The 19,110-nt window shown below is 43.5% G+C and overlaps 1 protein-coding gene across 1 annotated transcript; it reads right to left on the bottom strand.

The window, feature by feature from the left end:
- Positions 1 to 5,338: 5,338 nt before the first annotated feature.
- LOC118777395 lies at positions 5,339 to 17,171 on the bottom strand. The gene is made up of 3 exons (XM_036528233.1): positions 17,033 to 17,171; positions 10,376 to 10,516; positions 5,339 to 5,617 (listed from the first exon to the last, which is right to left on the bottom strand). The coding sequence occupies exons 1-3, from the start codon at positions 17,100 to 17,102 to the stop codon at positions 5,427 to 5,429; spliced, it is 402 nt and encodes a 133-aa protein (XP_036384126.1). The 5' UTR covers positions 17,103 to 17,171; the 3' UTR covers positions 5,339 to 5,426.
- Positions 17,172 to 19,110: the final 1,939 nt, after the last annotated feature.

The following is a 19,110-nucleotide window of genomic DNA, read 5'->3' on the forward strand; positions in this document are numbered from 1 at the left end:
ATGTGAGTGGCGCCACAGCCTTGGATTTGAGCTCCGTTAAAGAGGAAAAAAAAGGAAAAACAATTATGGACTGTACGTTAAAGTAATTACACAGCGAAGGGGCTCAAGCACTCAGTGTATCCCTGTGTCCCAAGGAGCAGAAACATGAAGAGTTTACGATAACACACTCTCATAATTTTTATTGCCATCTCTATTGATACATTTTCCACACGTCTGGGTGATTTATATTGGTGCTGTTTGTCTCCCAGGATCTCGCCACCGCTAACAGAGGGAGGTTTTGCTTCTCGCTGAGCTCCCATACGCCTCTTACATAAATAAATAAAACATTAATGAGGACTCTCTCTCTCTCCCTCTCTCTCCCTCCTTGGCCCTCCCTCCCTCTCTCTCTCCCTGTCGAAGCATGAGGGAGCCTCTCACTGCATCTCAGAGCTAAGGGTAGCCAACTCCGCCCCGGCACCAAACTCCGTTCGCAACTTAGAGAGCTACAGGAGCAAGCCTGGTGAGATGCAAGCTCACATTGTAGCTAATCCCACTTAAAACACGCACTGCGCTTTTAATGGAGGTGTCCCACGACCACTCGTACGATGCCCTGTAGTGTGGGGGGGGCGTGGGGGGTGGGGGGGGGGGGGGGCATACCACAGCGAATGCCCCCAGACTCCAGTGAGAGCCAGTTAAGCGCTTTTTTTTCCCCTCCAGGCTGTGATTTAGCACATGCTCACAGAGGAGGGGAGGGGCCGAAAGATGAAACGGGGACTTGTCAGCGGACGGCTGAGTGACGTGCCGAAAGGGGGCCCCTTCCTGCTGTGCAGAGGGGCAGGCGGAGAGAGAGAGAGAGAGGGAGAGGGAAGGAGAGGGAGAGGGAGCGAGAGAAAGGGTTAGAGGGAGAGCCGTCTGTTTTGAAATCTGCATGCAAAGCAGACCCATAACGTGTGCGGACAGCAGCCTGATTTTGGGCGCAAAAAGTGCTTACTCCTACACTCTGCTCTACTACAGGGTAAGGTAGGATGTGAGTGACCCCTTGTCCTCCCCTCGTCCACCCCTCATGGGCTGCCGTGCTGATGGTGGCAGCCTCCTACCCAACAACCAGAAAACTACAAACGTCGCATCCGACACGGGCTGACAAAAACACAACAAACAACAGCGGAGGAGAGGGCCGGGACACCAACGCGGTCCAGCTTTATTATTTTCCTCTTCCCTGCGGCGTTCGTGAGGGGGAAAACAGTCGCCGTTCGAGAGCACCAGCGTTAGCTGGAAGCCGGGGCTGTCCCTGTATCACAGGGCTCTCCCACGCGTGTCTGGCAGCTGCGTGTCTGCGTGTCTGTGTCTCTGTCGGGGGCGGTGGGGTTTGCGGGGGGGCGGGGCGGTTCGGCTCAGCTCACCCGCTGACCTCATCGTCTCATACCTCTTCCACGGCTGGCTCACGGCAGGCTTCCACGGGGCTGCCTCCCACGGCAGCCGAGCAGAGGCCTCTGCTGTCTTCGCCCCCACTTTCGACGGGTAATAAGCCGAGAAAACCACCCACAGCGAGAGGGAGAGCAATCGGGAGTCAAAAGGTCGCGCAGTTCAACCTCAGTCCTGCGGGCGGGCTCCTCGATCCTCCGCGCTCGCTGAGGCGCCGCGCTCCACCCGGTGGTGAATGTCGCCCTCTGGTGGCGAGCGCTGGAACTGACAGGCTGAAGAAACGGCCCTTTTGTCTTTAGCACTGACATCAAATTGAGCCCTTGGGGGAGATGTCGCTATTAAGTACTTACAGGGTTTGTTGGCTCTGAGTGTGCAGAGGGGAAACATTATCAGAATTGGATGATTTTATGAAGGAAGAGGGGATTGGTGTAAAGTGCCAGTCCCTTAATTGCTGTTCAGACCGTTTGAAGAGCTTCTGTGCAATTCGTCCTCCTCTTCATCTGTGTTCTACTTGACGTGGCATTGTTAAACAGTATTAAACACTGCCACCTGGTCTTGTACGTTCATTCACCCATGAACAAATTGCGATAAAAAGCTGATTAAAGAGGCTTTTCACCGTAGCATTTCAGTCAGGTACAAAGAGATTTGCAGTAAAAGCGATCTGTGCGTTTTCCTGTAATCAATGTCGTGTTGATTCATTCAGTGTATTTATTGCAACCTTGGCTGCCGTGAACAACAACCTCAGCTGGCAGTAGCTACCAATCTATCAATTCCTTCTCCAGCTCCTAAAAGAAGAAAAAGATTCGATTTAATAAAATAACAAAACAGCTTCCATATGTTAGAAAAATAAACAGATTCTGAATCTGCCTTTTGTGTGGTAGGCTGTTGTTCTGTCTTCCATTTCTTCTTTTTCGTTGTTGCTTTATTCTTTCTTTTATGCCCATAAAATGAATGAAACAACATCACGGAAGCAGGTCATGTAACAGGAGGCAGAAGAGTGAGGAGCAGGAGAGGGTGACAGCGTTGTTGACTTTTTGATGCGCTTCAAAGGTGTTCTCTGAGATATGATGGGTAATTAATCTTACACCTGTCTTTTAATATGTATTTCAAACCAAAACAGCCAATTGATTTAAATCAACATTTCCTGGAATAAATTCATCAGCATTTGAAAACGAATTTCAAAATGAAGGGAAAAGGTTTTGTTCAAGGTAGCAAATGCACACCAAATGAGTGTTCCTGATATATAATTACTTGGTAGGACCAATAAAAAAAAAACTTGCCCAGGGATTTATTCTCTCATGGATTAACCTTAGGGGCTGAACATGCCAATATAGTGTTATCTTTTGGACCATTGCAACAGGGAGGGGGAGACAACATATCATGGAGAGAGTACAGCATGTCAGAGTGGGTTTGGATGCCAAAGCTGGAGCATCAGATTGATATGTGGGGACTACGAGATTTGATACCAAAATGACTGCCTTCAGATCTGTGTCATTTGATCCAATGAATTGGAAGTCAGAGAGGGAGCATACACTCATTCATTGCCAGACAGGACCAGGCCATATGCACTAGTGTAGCAGACACTTAGCAGGACTTTACACATGTGGGGTCTGGAAGCAGGTAGAGTTGGACCGTCTTACTTTTAAATAAACGATAATGTCTGCAAATTGAAAGAAGGAGAGGACATTGTAGTAAAGCAGTCCTGTGCCAATTTCATCTTCCCTGCCCTGGCACCCATGAAGAATATTCTTCTGCTTCTAGGCAGGAATAATTACAGGGCTTTAAAAAAAGCTTCATGTCATCACTCTGTCACTTATGGGAGAGCTGCATGTAATTGTTATAGAAACGTGTCTGCGAAGTTAAATTACATTTAAGCAAGCGCTCTTTTTTTTTTAAATCTCACACAATGATTGCTTATTTCAGTGACCACCGAACCACAATGTGAATAGTTCTGTGCATCTGACTGCTTATCATTACTCTTGCCGAAGTGCAGCTCATTGCTGCCGCGCTCCTGGGCAAGACGGACAACTGATATTTTCAACAATACTATATGATGTACTGAGGACATGAGACGTTTGAATACGACTGAAATACGAGGCGTTGATTGACGGGAACATCAGAGGAACAGAAAGGGAAACCGAAGTGCATGAGAATCTCTTCAGCGGTGCACATGGTGTATGACAAATTCTCCAGGCAGTGAAGAAACAGAGGAGCACCACTGAAGAAGACATCTGCTCAGCGTACCAGCCAATTCCACAGCTGGATGCGATATCATGCAGCATCAGCAACCATGAAATTATCCACATATAGGACTAAAACATGTGACCTAGCTGTACAGTTTCTATACAGGGACCTATTTCCAGCACAATGAGAGTTCTTGTGTAGTATTTGGCGCAACTGGGTATAGGTGAGCAGACCCCAGAAACAGGAGATGGGGGGTAAGGTAAGATAAGGTCATTTTTATAAACAATATCAAAGTTGTGACAATGCTCACAATTAAAACTCTCTTAAATACATGGACGCATATCGGCGAAGGAGCCTTTCATGTAGTAGAATGCCGTGATATGTTCCATATTAATCAGTATCCAAAGACGATAACTTCTGATCTGATCTCTCTTCGCCCCCAACAAAATATCGTGTCAGTCAGAGACAAAGCACTGTTCATCGTTTTTAGAATTGTGCCAATGGAAGGTTTTGCTTTTTTACATAACAGATTCCATTTCATACCGTGTTTGCACTCGGATCCTAACACAGCCCCGCTGTCTCACTGCAGAGCCATCTATTCTGAAGACATAGATGGCAAATCGTGAGTGAAATGTGTTTAAGATGCACCCCCCTCCTCCCAAAAAATGAAATAAATAAGTAAAATAATAAATAAATATATTTGCCTGCTGCAAATGGTTTGAGATAAAAATGGCTAATGCAGAACATTAATCGTTTCACATTTTTTAATACAACTGTCTGAAAAGCATGTCCCCACAGAATAGGATTTGTTGACATTAATCTGCAATCATTACACATGGCATGCAGGAAACACATTCTCCCAGGTTAGTGTTACAATGCAGACAATTATATTTCAAAACCAATTACACAGCTTATACACATATATAAAAAACCCTTTGTGTTATATGTGAATGAACGATGCAGAGCATAATCCTTCGATAACATGTTCCATACAAATGAAGGTCTGAGAACTGTACATAACGTACTGCTATAAGTACAATGATTTTTTTCTCTATTGTCTTCTGGTTCTGTCTTTAACATGGCTGAATTCTTCAGTGCCGAAAGCCCTCAAAGATCAAAACCAGCAGTGATGAACTAAGACACCTCAACATTAATGAAAGAAAAAGAATGGTTAACCCTGTCAGTGCTACAAAGAGATGTAACAAAATACGTTCTCCAATTGAATGAAGGTGGAAGAAACTGAAAGGTGAGCATTTGGAAAAAAAAAACTTTTTAAAAACTGATAACCTTAGCATGACATGTTTTCTCCACAAAGATTTGTGTCCACAAGCTTTTGTACAAAAGACTATACTCCTTACACATTGCACTGTGTCCATAACCAATGATCCATATAAAAAAAGAAGACATTACACCAACCCACGGTCAGCAACAAATGAGAAAATAATTAAACATTTGTCTGAGAGCTGGATAAATTAGTGTCAATAGATCACAGACACACAGACTTGTTGCCTTATCGTTGTTCTTACTACTTCTGTTGACATCCAAAGACAATTTAACGAAGCCATTAAAAAGTCACACTGCGTAAGACATACAGCAGAGACGTATACAGCAGGAGCCTAACAGTCACTGGTGTATTTGTTACTGGGGGCATCCTCATTGTCGGAGACCCCCTTAGTCAGCCTGGGGGGCAAAGAAGTTAATGAGAGCTAGTGTTGATGATCTGGGCGAGGGGGGTGATGGTGGTGCTGGGGGGTGGGGTGGGGGGATTTTCCTTTGATGTTCAGTGTGTGTCTCACCCTAGCAGAGTCTGGCTCCATGCTATCACCCCCTCCCTGGCCTCCTCATACCCACAGCCGCAGCAGCAGCAGAAGGCTGGCCAGCGTGCACAGGAAGTGCAGCGCGCCCGGCCGGCAGCAGGTGGCGCTGTTGCACAGGTCGGTGTCACAGCAGTGGATGCGCACCCCGGGCAGCTCCTGCTGCTGGCAGTGCCGAGACGTGGCGCAGCCGCTGGTCAGGACGATGCCCAGCGTCGCTACAACCACACACAGAGCAGGGGGAGGGGTCAGAATGCATCTGAGGGGGGGTGTGGTCACTGAGGAGGGGGAGGAGTCATCAATACATTACATTACATCATTTAGCAGACGATCTTGCCCAGAGCGACTTACAAATAAGTGCATCACTATGCTAAGAGTAGACATTGCAATGTGTTACAAGAGGTCAGTACGATAGAAAGTGTGGTGGCTATTGGTGCGGAGGGCTAAGCCTCATGTGTTCAGTGAAGGTCTGGGGTCCAAATCCCTGTTATTCATTATGAGATGTATGTATTAACCATTGTGGATGCAGGTATCACAACAGGAAGGGTAATTTTATTGACAGTGCAAAGCAGTTTTCCCTGTTCCGACGTGTCCTAGAAACAGGTTGGCATAGCGCTGGCAGAGATCTTCCATTGAGTGCACCATCCTACTTGTAATAAAACCTGAGATGAGTGAAACCGCTACGCATTAGGACTGCTATTTCAATCCCTGACTACAGACAGTGATAACAGGCTTGAAGAATAACTTTAATATTTAATAATGTAGCAAAATCCCATAAAAATTCGCATAAAGTAGTATCTCTCTGAGCCGCGTATCTTCTCATTTTTTTTCGTGTGTTATGGTTGCCTCTCGTCTCCTGTTACTGCCAAACATTAGTGAATATTTCATTTTGTCTGTCACACTGTTGTCAAAAAATCAGTTCATCTGCATAACAAGGTAATAATGACAATATGGTAATACAAATCTTCCTAATCAACATAATTATATCATCCCCATCAAAACAATCATCACCATCATCACTGTCATCATTATGGTAATAACGGTCATCATCTCTTCCTATTAATCATCCTATGTAAATTAATTTAATCACCCCTTGCATCTGGGAGGATATTTTGAATCATTATAAGAGAGTGAAAAAGTGATTAAATGATGGGGGGGGGGGCATTACAAGCAATAGGTGGCAGTTTTGTGACACAATGTGAGGTTTTTGGCTTAGGGTACCACTGAAAAGAGGAAGGAAGGAAATGGAAAGAAAGAAATGAAGGGTTCCGAGCATCTGATAAGAATCGGAATTGTTCTAGCCAGTGTTCTAGAACAAGTGAACAGATTGGGCCTCTGGCAAATTCTTGTTAGATGTTAAAAAAAAAAAAAAAAAAGTCATAAGCTTGTCAGTTTCCCCCAGCATGGGGTGAACTTAGCCAATGGGAAATGGCAGGCCAGACAATAAGCACAAGGCAGCATCCATCATACACATGCATCATACACAGTCAATATGATCTGTGGGGGACAGCATCAGGGCACAGATCCACTTCCTGCTTCAGAAGCCATGTGTGGGGAGTCTGTATCCCATCTCATGACCAGGCCTGTGACAGGACTTCATCTGTCCTTGACCCAGTTATGAACTTACTCTGTAGCAATGCCTTGTCATATCACCCACTTCCCTCCACTGAATTAAAATACAGGTGTAAAGAAACTAAAAATTTAAGCTAATTCAAACAGAATTAAAATACGCCACAGTTCCGTTCATTCACAGCCAAAGTGAAGAATTATTACGGTGGAATTATTCAAATAGGCGGAAGCACTCTCTGTCACACTAGAAGGTGTTCTTACACAGTGAGTGATGTGTTTCCTTAGCAACTGGAATCGGTTTATGACAGACCTAAATGCTTAAGAGCACAGGTGCTCTGAAATGAGGTTGAATACCTTCTGTTCTCATATATTTGATCATTTTGGATGACAGGAACAATCAGGCCTTTGCACAAGTAAAAAAAAATAAAAAATGCACATTTAAATGTGAGGGAGCTTAAACGAAACAAACTTGCTTAAGTTGCTGAAGTGGCTATATTGGAATTCTGAACAAAGATTCGGGAGGAGAATTTTCAGACAATCCCTTCGCAATTAACCAAACCTAAACAAAGTGGTCCCATCCCTGACTATAAACATCACGTTTACAATTTTCTCTTCAGGGCAGCTGCTCTGGACATCCCCTCTCCGCCCCATGTCCCCCCTTTCAATCCCCTATTTATGGTGTCACACAGGGGGGTCAACACCCTGGTGCCACAGCCAGGCCCCTTCTTTGGAGTCTGTACTGTAACCACATCACAGGCAAGCTTTATGCTTTGCTCATATGCAAGTTCATTTCTACTGAATTGTACTTTACTGCACCGGAAACTGAAGCCTTTGGTTTTGTGCAATAAACTGGCCATGTTGACAGAATCTGTCAACACAATAAAGGAATATAAATAAATGTACAATCAACACCTTTTGAATCACGAATCCCCAGCCACATCTTCTCCACAGCACTGAACATCTGCGAAACACAAATATTTGCTAATTGGCTAGCAATCAATTAATACACAAAAACAGGTTGCGTGGCAGGTGCTAAATGCTGGCTTTTTCAACTATAAAACCCTTTGAGAACCTCACAGTTCGTTTCAAAGAAGACTGTTTAAAAAGACAATACAGCGGCAAGACACACCTGATCATTTGAGATTCCGCATGTTGCTATAGGTGCCCAGGCACAGAAATTGTACAGAAAATGCAGAAATCTACGTATATAAGTGGAATTCTTTCTTTCCAGACAAAACCATAACTCCAAATACAGTATTTCTAAATACTACTGGAATAATATCATACCTTCAGGCCCACAGCTAAGTAATTCTGAAGAGTAACCTTCGGTATGGAGCTGTGAAGACCTGCTGGTCAGCTGCTTCCTATTTACAGTAATTAGGCAGGCGCCCAAACACAAGCAGTTTGCTTTCTAGTCATCTTGCTAGTTAGTTAACTTGATAAATTTAACAGTTAGTTTATGGACCTGAATGTCGTTAAAAAAACTGCCAAGGCATTGCAGACCTGGTTTAAAGAAGCTGGGGATTCCACTTTAATTAATCTATTTTAGCTAATATAGTCAGGATCATTTAAATTGTTCATGTTTATGGAGCAAAGTAATACATGTATGATGTATTAAGACAACATCTGAATATATTAACATTTTAAGGTGACATAATTACACCTACAGGTCAGCTTGACCTCTTGTTGACCTCCTGATTGCTCCATGTGTACTATGATCACCAATTCAAAATACAGAAACATTAACAGAAACAGGCTGGCGGTGTGTACTGCTAAGCAAAAGCCTTTAGTGTGTTTATCACAGTGAGATGCACATTAAAATAAATTAAATCAAATCATATTAAGATAAATTAAAGTATGCTCAGAGCTCTCTGAGAGCTGATCACTTTGAGCTGTTCCCTTTGAGCCCTCAGCTACTTAACCCACCCATATATCAAGGCAGAGCTCTGATGCCCCAGATGAATGAACTCAGCCCATAAAGGTGAACATTACCTTATGATTTCACCAACCAAATGGCAACTGCTCAGTATCTCCTTCAGTGAAATGACTTTTGACGTGGCTGTGATGGTATTAATCAGAATTTGCCTCCCCTGGCCCCTCAAAACTTAGATGAGAGATGTTGCTAGGAGAGATCGGTTATTTCACAGATGCGGGGACTGAGTAGTCAGCTCTTTGTCAGTCACTTCTGTACAAATTCTGTCTGTACAAATCTTATTTGCTGGCTCATTATGACCGTTATAGACAGGAAATGGAAAAGAACAGTGAAGATGAATATCACACCATATAATATCTGTGAGTATTACACTGAGAAGGGTTATGATTACCCAGAAGAATGTGGAGTTTTCCAGCAGCTCAGCACAGACATGTTATTGCTATCAGATATACAGCTCCTTCATTCTCTTCTCTATCAAGGATGATTTTTCACAGGGATTTTTGGGTGCAGTCTGTGTGCCTCTGCTGAATGTGGATTTTTTGACTTACACCACATTTAAGCACAATCATTTTATATTTTTGATGCACGGTACGTTTTTGTACTTACATAGCAAATATACTCTTTCCATTCTGGATTCCAGATTTTAACATTTTTTGACATGGATTACTTGTTCATAAGGGTTTTTTTGTGTTTAGGGCACTGGACTGGTGGGTAGAGGTTTGAAACCCTGGCTGGGGCCGTACTCTTATGCCCCAGAGAAATGTACTTCACCCTCAGTTTAATCTTCACTGACAATCTGTCAAGTGCTGTCAATCGAAATAGGGGAGATAATTATAGCACTGATTTTCACATATGAGCTCAGAACTCATACAGATATTGTAAAAAATGTATTTCGATAACATAGGACACCCGAATACATTTTTTTAAAATGTCAAAATTATATACCATGTCACAAAACTGGCCAGCTGGTGCTTTTTTTATTCCATTCTATTTAGCATATTTACCTAATACATACCTATCTGTAGTGGTCTGATTTAGTGCAATTTACAATATAATGCAATAATAAATACATAAAAGTAACAATAATTAATATAATTTTGCGATATGTGCAGTGTATTTAAATGTGTTAAAACAGACTAAGATTTAGTATATATCTCTCTGCACCTCTTGTTTAATTTAGAATATAGAATATTTTCAGTAATATTTTCTATTCTTATATATCCATCTACCTTACATATAGATAGATAAATGGATGGGTGTAGATGGGTGGATAAGATAGACAAGAACACAATGATACACACACACACACACACACACACTATCCTATTTTGTGTGGGGGGGGTAGCGTAGTTGTGGGGTGGCACCAGGGGGAGGCAGAGGTTGTTGGCAGGTGGAGGATGTTGTGAGGCAGATGGAGGATGGTTTCTGGTGGAGGAGGGTGCCGGGGTCAGAGGAAGAAGGAGGATCCACTCACTGCTCTCCGTCTTGAGGCAGAAGCGGTGCTTGAAACCCTTGTGGGAGTGGGAGCAGGTGATGACCTCGGGGTTGGAGCAGCCCACATCCACGTACCTCCGCTCCTGGATGATGTTGCAGCCATAGCACTGCAGTCCCTGGGCTTCACGGTGGAAAGAGAAGGGAAGGGGGAGGGGGTAGGGGTCACACGGTCAGTGCTGAACCTCCCAACAGGGTTACAGGCTTTACAAATTCAACCAATTACTGTGCATTCCCTCTTAACCTCCCTGTAGCACTGACATGGGCGGCAGTGCAGCATTAGTGGTTAAAGAGCAGGGATTGTAACCGAAAGGTTGCCGGTTCAAATCTCCACTGGAGATCTGCTGCTGTACCCTTGGGCAAGGTACTTACTCCACAATTGCCTTAGTAAATATCCAGCTGTATACATAGATATCATTGTAAAAAAGCTGTAACCTATGTAAGTCGCTCTGGAGTGTCTGCTAAATGTAATGTAACATTCCTGAGCAGAAGGGCTCAGGTGATTGCACATACTTTCCTCCTAGGCTCTGTCTGCCTGTAGGTGGGTGGTGGTGTGAGGTAATGGTGTGCTACAGGAGCTGTTTTACCAGGTGCCTGCTGGTATGAGCCCTGGGGCGGGCATTGATTTTATAACCTTGAGAAAGGCGCTTGACTGAAATCTGAGGCTGCACTGAGACCTGAATTGCCTCGGAAAATATCAAGCTTTGTAAACTGATAACATGTCGGTCCTGGATTAGGGCATCTGCCAAGAGTATGAATATTAATATTTCTCCATAATTCCTGGATGTATTTCGCTTAGTTTTGGTTTTTCAATATCCCCTTAACACGTAGATGGATATGGGAAAAAAATACTGTTAACTTAAAACTATCATGGGACAATCATACGCATCCAGGTGTCATTTATGCTGGTAAATTGACATGCAGGCTCACGTTGGTGAAATCCAATGGATTATTCTCAGACACTTTCTCACAGGAGACTGGATGAAAAGCAGATCACTTTCACACCCGCGTGACAGTTTAATCAGTTTCTTCCAGTGCAAAGGACAGCGCTTCATCAATCCGAAACCGGTCAGAGACGTTTGCTAAACGTTGTCCTTTCCCCCAGACTCAATCCACGGCCTTAAAATCATACAGAAACAGACTCCTGCACTTCCCCAAACCCCGGGTGACTTATTTTGCAGAGATCAACCTGATTACTGTCATGTTTAAATACTAAGGGACAGATGTGGGACACACAGTGTGCTGTAAGCAGACTGGGAAGAGGAGTCTTTCATAATGTTCACCGTTTCTTCACATACACAGTTCAAAACTACATGTGACATTGCTTCAGTGTTAGCACCTAAGTATGCATAAGTGCGTAAGATGAGAGTATGCATAAGTTCACGTAAGCTACCTAATGCTTAATTTTTGTCAAGTGTATATAGTGCAGAAAACTCAATGAAGTCCTCTGAAGGCAAACAGGAACACTTCCTCTTTCTGTTCACCTATTTATCATTTATTTATTGCTCGAGAAAATGCATCATAAAACCTAATTTGAGTCTTTGCATGGGTTTCTGAAGTGGATGGATTAGATATTTCACTGCTGCTGGCAGTGGAAGGAAACTTGGCCGAACTGAACCCGTGTAATTCCTTTTTCCTACAACACAAAAGAACGAACACAGGGGTCACGTTCTCGCTCTATTCATCACCGGGGCACAAGCCCTCCTTCCTGGGAGCGGATGAGAGGAGGGGAGTCGAGGCGTTAACGTGATCAAACTGTAAACCACCTCCTGCACTGGAGTGATTTTCTCCCCGAAGTACCATATGCAGCTGGTGACATGGGCCAGAGATTTCAACAAGGGACCACCTAGGATATATTCCAAGACAATATATAATACTGCTTGCCAGGAGGATCTATGGAGGCAGTGTAGCATAGTGGTAAGGAACAGGGCTTGCAACCAAAAGGTTGCCGGTTCAGTTCCCTCATGGGGCACTGCTGCTGTACCGTTGGGCAAGGTACTTAACCCACAATTGCCTCAGTAAATATCCAGCTGTATAAATGGATAATTTGAAAAATAATAATAATAATTGCAATATATGTAAGTCTGCTGGATAAGAGTGTCTGCTAAATGACAATGATGTAATCATGTACTATAAAATACATATAACTAAACTGTTACAGGGGATAATTCTAGAACAGAACTCTGGGTATGATTCTACTATAGTGTAATAATCACGCCAGGCACTAATGCAAGTAAAATGTAATGTATCAAGGGCAGAGTTTGGTACTGGCCAAATGCAGCCTCATTAGGGGGTCACTGCTACTCACACGCACCGTGATTTCTTCAGCCCTGCTGTGAGTTGCATTATTACAATTAGACTCCAAGTGCGGTTGGAAGATTTGCTTTTCACCAGGATAGTTGAATTGTCCTGTTTTCCCTCTGTAGGAGTGTTCCCTAGGCTACCAAAGTATGCACTGACTTTTGATACTGCTCAGTAACCAAACAGTCCATACAAATGAAACCAAACAGAGCCCTTTTGTAGCTATATTGGTTGATTTATGCTTTAAATGGTCAGGTGCATGACTGAATCTTGATGTTGAAAATATAAGTGTGTAAATCCCTGAAGTGGCACTTAACAAAAACAGCTTTTGCCAAATGAACATACATAAGGATAGGAAGTTAATCCACTTGTGGAAGGTTACCTAGACCACAACATCAGATAAAATACCCTGGGGATGTCATTAAGGCTGGTTCCATCTGAACGGTGCTTGTTTTGATTGGATTAGACAAACCTCAGGGCACATGGTAAACTTTAATTAATGAGAGGTAAAGCCCTTATGTGGGACCGGCCATCCTGACATCACAGATTCTCTGTCTCTTTCTGCCTGTCTACCTCTGACTTCTATCTGGCGGTGAATGGTGAGTGCTGAGCTGCACATCCAACACCTTAATGCTGTAATTCTATTAGGAAGAAAGGGATTGAGTGTGAGTCTAGTCCTTTGCACGCTTGCATTTGACCTGAGATGACTTGCACAGCAAGGGCGGGAGACGCCAAGAGCCACGTACCCCTGTCACCGTGGACCACGTCTTTTTTTTGGCTTTTCACTGCGGTGATGCTGCCCTATCATCCAATTAAACAGCCACCAAAAAGCGCTCATTGAGATTCTCAGTGGCAAATTAGTCCCGCCAAATGCTCTTACAGAAATCACTTTTAAAAATCTTCTGAAATCAATGCAAAGCTTCAGAAGTCCACCCGACACGTGTCACATTTCAGGATATCTGTGTTATAACGCTGGCACCGAGAGATTAATTGAAATGGGAGATATGAATCACAAATGGCTGAGTGTGTAGATTAAAGTGCTTGGAAGACATGTGACGTGCCACGTATGCATAGGCTATATTCAATGCTCGGTGCTAGCTGGCAAAGGAAATTATTCTGCAATATTTGTGCCTGCGTTAAAAAAAAAAAAAAAAATACATGCACGTGTCATGATGCATTTCTGTATGGAACTAAAGATAAAAAAAGCGCTGAAAATATGCAAATGAGACATCTGGTGTCACTCCAGAATTCAGCGCAATGCGCGCTAGCTGTGTTAGCTGTGAATGGGACCACCTGACCTCACTACCAAATCTGTCACTCAACAGCAGCCCCCATTTGGAGCCTGGCTGTCAACGTTCAGTACCAAGCGAGACAGGTAGTGCTCCGTGAAATGACTGCGTTGTTTAAAAAGAGGCTTATTTTCAACATTTGTGAAGTGAAAATGATGTCATTATGATATTATTTTTATTATTCTTAATAGGAAAAAATGTTTTTTTTATGGCTTATCACTGTGGAATCTACATATAACACAATGCCCCTGCCTGGTTTGGCTAAGGTCACTGTTTAAATTATCGAACAGTTTAGAAGGGGTTGTGTTGAGGTGTTCCTTCAATGGAACCTTTAGCGAGAGCGGTAGGATTGTCAGTGGACCCTCACCGCTCTGACTTAATGTCAGAGTAGTTGCTTTTCCTATTCTTTATCGCAGTCCAAAGGACTGCTCAGCCACTCTGGTGGAAATTACCGTAGTAATTGCAACCTCACATTACATTTTTGCCACAGTGTACACTGTCGTATCCTCCATTTAGCTTCAGCTGTCAGTGAAGTGCTGTAAAGAATACAGAGTTGCATTCACACAGCCAAACCCACCCTTTGCAAGTGTGCTGCATCTCATTCATGTGCACATCATCTCGTGCCAGTCATTTGCACCACATGTTATTATAGGGAATATATGTTTCCGACATAACTGTATGTTTCCTTATTTGTCAAAGAATTAATGAGAATATGTTATTTTAGAGGACTGCCTGTGAAGCTATGGTGATAGATTTAAAATGATTAATTGTGTAATATCCCACAAAAATATTCTAAAGGAGATTTCATATCTGTACACTATTCCATCAAACAAGTTATTGCAAGCATCTAAATGTATGTTAAACTCTAGATGCTAACTATATTTAGTATTAATGTGGGCTTGCCAAAAATATCATCAAAGTAAGCTACGGTTTTGGAGAACAGCACAGTCAAGAAAGGTTTTACTTTACTTTTTAATTTAATTACTCTTAAAAAGAGGCCCTGGTGTGCTTCTCAGACCTCAACAAGCTGATCTGTTAAATTCACAAAACTAGTCAATAAAACTGTGACCACCAAAATAAATACATAAATGAAGATATTTTTTTGTCAGCTTGCTTTTCTGAAAGCAGTATTAGCAGTGCCATTCTTCTCCACTTTGCTTTCATCAGATTTATATAAGGCAAGTTTATATATTAATCTTAACATGTAATTGAACAGACTTACTACAATGTTTAACACGTGAATGCAGCTGTTGTAGTGGGTAACATTAAAATCTTTTATTGACATTGATCCTTTTTAAACTGGCTTCATTTAAATTTGCCAGTTGTCCCTAGCCTCCATGTGGTCACTGTCCTCTTCCATCACAGAAGACAACTGAGACCTGGTCTTGTGGTAAATTGACAAAAAGTTGTCAGATGCACAAGATATTCATGTTTCAGGCATGTGTTTATAGGTCTTGTTATGCAGGTGTATAGGATCCTGTTTACTGCATGTTTCAAAGCACCCCAGCACTTATCTGAAGGAGCCTTGCAAAGCCCAGCTTCTTAGTATTTTCCTTGTCTCCGCCCCTCTTGGCTGCTATGGAAACAGTACAGTAGCTACAGCATAGGTTATGGCTAAGAGTTGTGGTTTTTGATAAACAGTGTTTTTTGATAAGCATGTGATGTGTGGCTTTTGACAATTAAGTTTGTTGGCTAGATATATGCCATGTTTGTTAAGCGTCATAAATGACAAATAAGAGTCCATGTAATACTTATCAATATTCATTAATTGGCCAGTTGTGTTCTAATTGGGATCTACAGTACACCTGGATTGTCCAATGGTTCTCAAGTCTTCAGAATATGCAACAGTTCGTTATCATCATGTGTTGGGGCAAATGGAGAGGCCAGCCAGCGTTTGCTTATTTTCAGCATGTAAAATTTAGGGCAAACGCAGGCAGCTCTAAAAAACACCACGGCACAATTTCCTGTCCCTGTTTCACTGCAGTTTCTCGTTATTCACAGGCGAGAGGTTGAGTACCTTTTAAGATGCAACTTCATTATGACAACAGGAAGCTTTTTCAGCGCAAGATTTTCAGGGATTAGCGCACAGCATTGTTCTAGCCCTATTGCTGATGGAACATATTTTTCATTGTAAGTAATGAGGCAACTGGAGCAGCCAGGGTTTATTGGTTTAAAACAGATCGTGAGGTCTGATAGGGTCACACGTGTCCCTGAAGATTCCTCTCATTTATCAATAGGAATTCAAGCGCTGGCAATGCTCTCTGCTGACCTCTTGTACAAAATGAAACCACACAAATGGGAAATTTAGAGTTCTCATTTTGTGCATCTGTGTTTCGCAAGGTCTTACAGAGCCTGTGATCTAAAAAAAGATGGAAACCACTCTGGGGTTAAAGTATATTTGGTCAGACAGTCAGCATAAACAACCCACCAGAACATGGTTTTACTGAGATGTTGAAAAAGCGTGTGTGATTAGAGGGGACTCATTCCGTTAAATAATCTCTCTAAGCCTGGGAATGCGATCCAAAATTTCACCAACCCACCGGATAGCCCGTCCCTGACACGAGTCCATTGATAGCAAAGACCATCTATTCATTCAGAAACTTACATGACATTCTGGAATAAAATGAAAGTCAAATGTGTCACAATAAAAGGAAAATAGCATTCCAATGGCAATTAACTGACAGTAAAGGTTTTGCCAATGTATTGGATTTCTTGCTTTCTGATACTATAAAATGGAAGTTCAGCAATTCTGATGTTCTAAGTGTGCAATCACACATGTCTTCACCACCAAAGCAGAATGTTTTTGCTTAACAGAGCCAGTAGGTTTCAAACTCTGACCACGTGCTGATGTGCCATTTCAAAGCCTTTTAATTTGCAGGCTGAAAGGCATTAGACATCAGCATAGTCATTGAGATCTGCTGAGACATTTAAGTATTTCTAATTCAAACACACACACACAGACACACACGCACACTGGCATACACAAAAGCATACACACATGTACACACACACACAAACAAACTCACACTCACATGATCAACCACACTTACCTTGCCAAGCGAAGAACGCCGTTGTCAGTAAAAATCCAAACCCGTACACCAGCCAGATCCGTAAAGTCATGGGTGCAAAGAGCTGGCGACTGTCAGTCAGAGCCGTGGGATGCGAGGACCGCCGCCTTCATTCAACTGATCTGGGAGCTGTGATCTCCCCCCCCCCCCGCCACCCCCCTCCGACCCGCAGCCGCTAGCGCACCATTAGCCACCTCTCTTGAGAAAACCAGACACACACACAGGCACACACACACACACACACAGGCACACACACACACACACACACAGGCACACACACACACGCACGTCCCCCACAAGCAAGCGCACACAGAGCCAGAGCAGAGGAGAGGAGTCAAACAGTCAAGAGCTGCACACATAAACCAGCCCCTTCCCTCGTCTTGATGAGGAGAATGACTGGAGAGCTGTATGCCCTGGTGGCGGATATAACTAACCCTGCCTGCTGCCCCCCCCCCCCCCCCAACCACCACCCCCCCCCCCCCCCCCACCCCCAACCGCCCAACTCAACCCCCCCTCGCTCACCTCCTTGGGAGAAGGAGGGGGGAAAAAACACTCGGGGGTTAGAGGAAAAAAAGCTTGTGGCCGCTCACTTGGAACAGGAGCAAAAAGCAGGATTGCTTCCTGATTGAAAAATCCATTGCCTCTGAAAACAGTGTTTTTATCGTTAGCACTCCGCCTCGTTTCCCAGTCGGTGTGTTTGCACCGACGTAGCACGAGGTCAGGGCATCTCTTCCCCCACCAACCGCAGGTTACAACTGCTTTGGTAATGGCATTCGGCTTTTGCTTGTTTGTGGGGGGGGGGCAAAATTCTATCTAATCAAGGTTTAAAGAGAAAATCCTTTCTTAGAGTCCGTAATGCCGAGGATAAGGCAAGCTTTGCTGTAAGCCCTCGGGCCCTACCCACCCAAAGCAACATATGGTCCCGCTTGATAGATCCCCGCCAGCAATTTTGTCACTCATATCAAGATGTATTTACGGTGCAGAGTGGCAGATTTACCACACTGCAAAGCTAGATTTCTTTTAAAGGAGCCCTTCGTTGTGTAACGAGCTCGGCTGAGTTCGTCTCTTCCTGACGGTGGTGGCTGCCCTGAAGAAAGGCAGGGGCCCCGGGGGTGACTGAGTGTGTCAGAGTCCACCAAGACAGGTTCACCAGAAGAGGGTTGGAAGAAGAGATGGGTAGAGTGAGTGTGTGTGTGTGTGTGTGCGTGTGTGTGTGTGTGCACGTGAGCATGTGTGTGTGTGTGTAGAGGTGGGGAGGGCATGTGGCTGGAGAACTGGCTGCTTTTGAACTGTTCTCATCAATATTCTCCTTATGGCTCCTCCATGTTCAAACTGGAGACCCTTTTCATGTCCTGGAATCCATCTGTCCGTATATGGCACCTGGCACTCTTTCTGTTTCCCTCAAGCCAATGATGAAAAAAACATGTGACCAATTCAAATGTGAGCTTTAATTCAATGGATACTTGAATAGCATGTCCACAACTATAAGAGCACATACAGTGCAATGCTTTTAATGTTTTTAGTAAGAATCAGTCAAAAACAATTCAATCACGATACAGTCAATTCAAAAAGACAGTAATGCTTGAATTCTGGTAAAGATCCACAGGTTTTGAGGCTCAAGACATTTTAATCTGAGCATCTCTTTGCCCCCTTTTACACACCACCTTTCTCTGCCTGTGCTTAATATTCCAGGCGCGCTGTTTCACTTTATGACAGCTAAACTGACGAGAGAAGGAAATCGTCCAAGCAGTCACACAATGATGAAAGACACTCTCTCTCCATCTGAACGCGGCACCCGAATCTCGCATTATAGGAAGGCTGAAATTCCATTTTTGTCTTCGACGGAGAATGCGAGCAGCAGGAATGTAGAGCGGCACCGTTCGAGATGAAACGGGAATAAAATCTAAAGGAAAGAAGGAAAGAAAAAGCCTAACTAACGCAGTTAAAACCAGAAAAACAACATAAGCGAGAACGCCATGCATGAAATGTTAATTCTGCTCGGAGGCTTGTAGGCTGAGCATCTGTCGCCTCTCGTGTCCCCAATAAGGTTAGAAAGCTTT

Source organism: Megalops cyprinoides, chromosome 5 (genome assembly GCF_013368585.1).
Source record: "Megalops cyprinoides isolate fMegCyp1 chromosome 5, fMegCyp1.pri, whole genome shotgun sequence".
NCBI lineage: Eukaryota > Metazoa > Chordata > Actinopteri > Elopiformes > Megalopidae > Megalops > Megalops cyprinoides.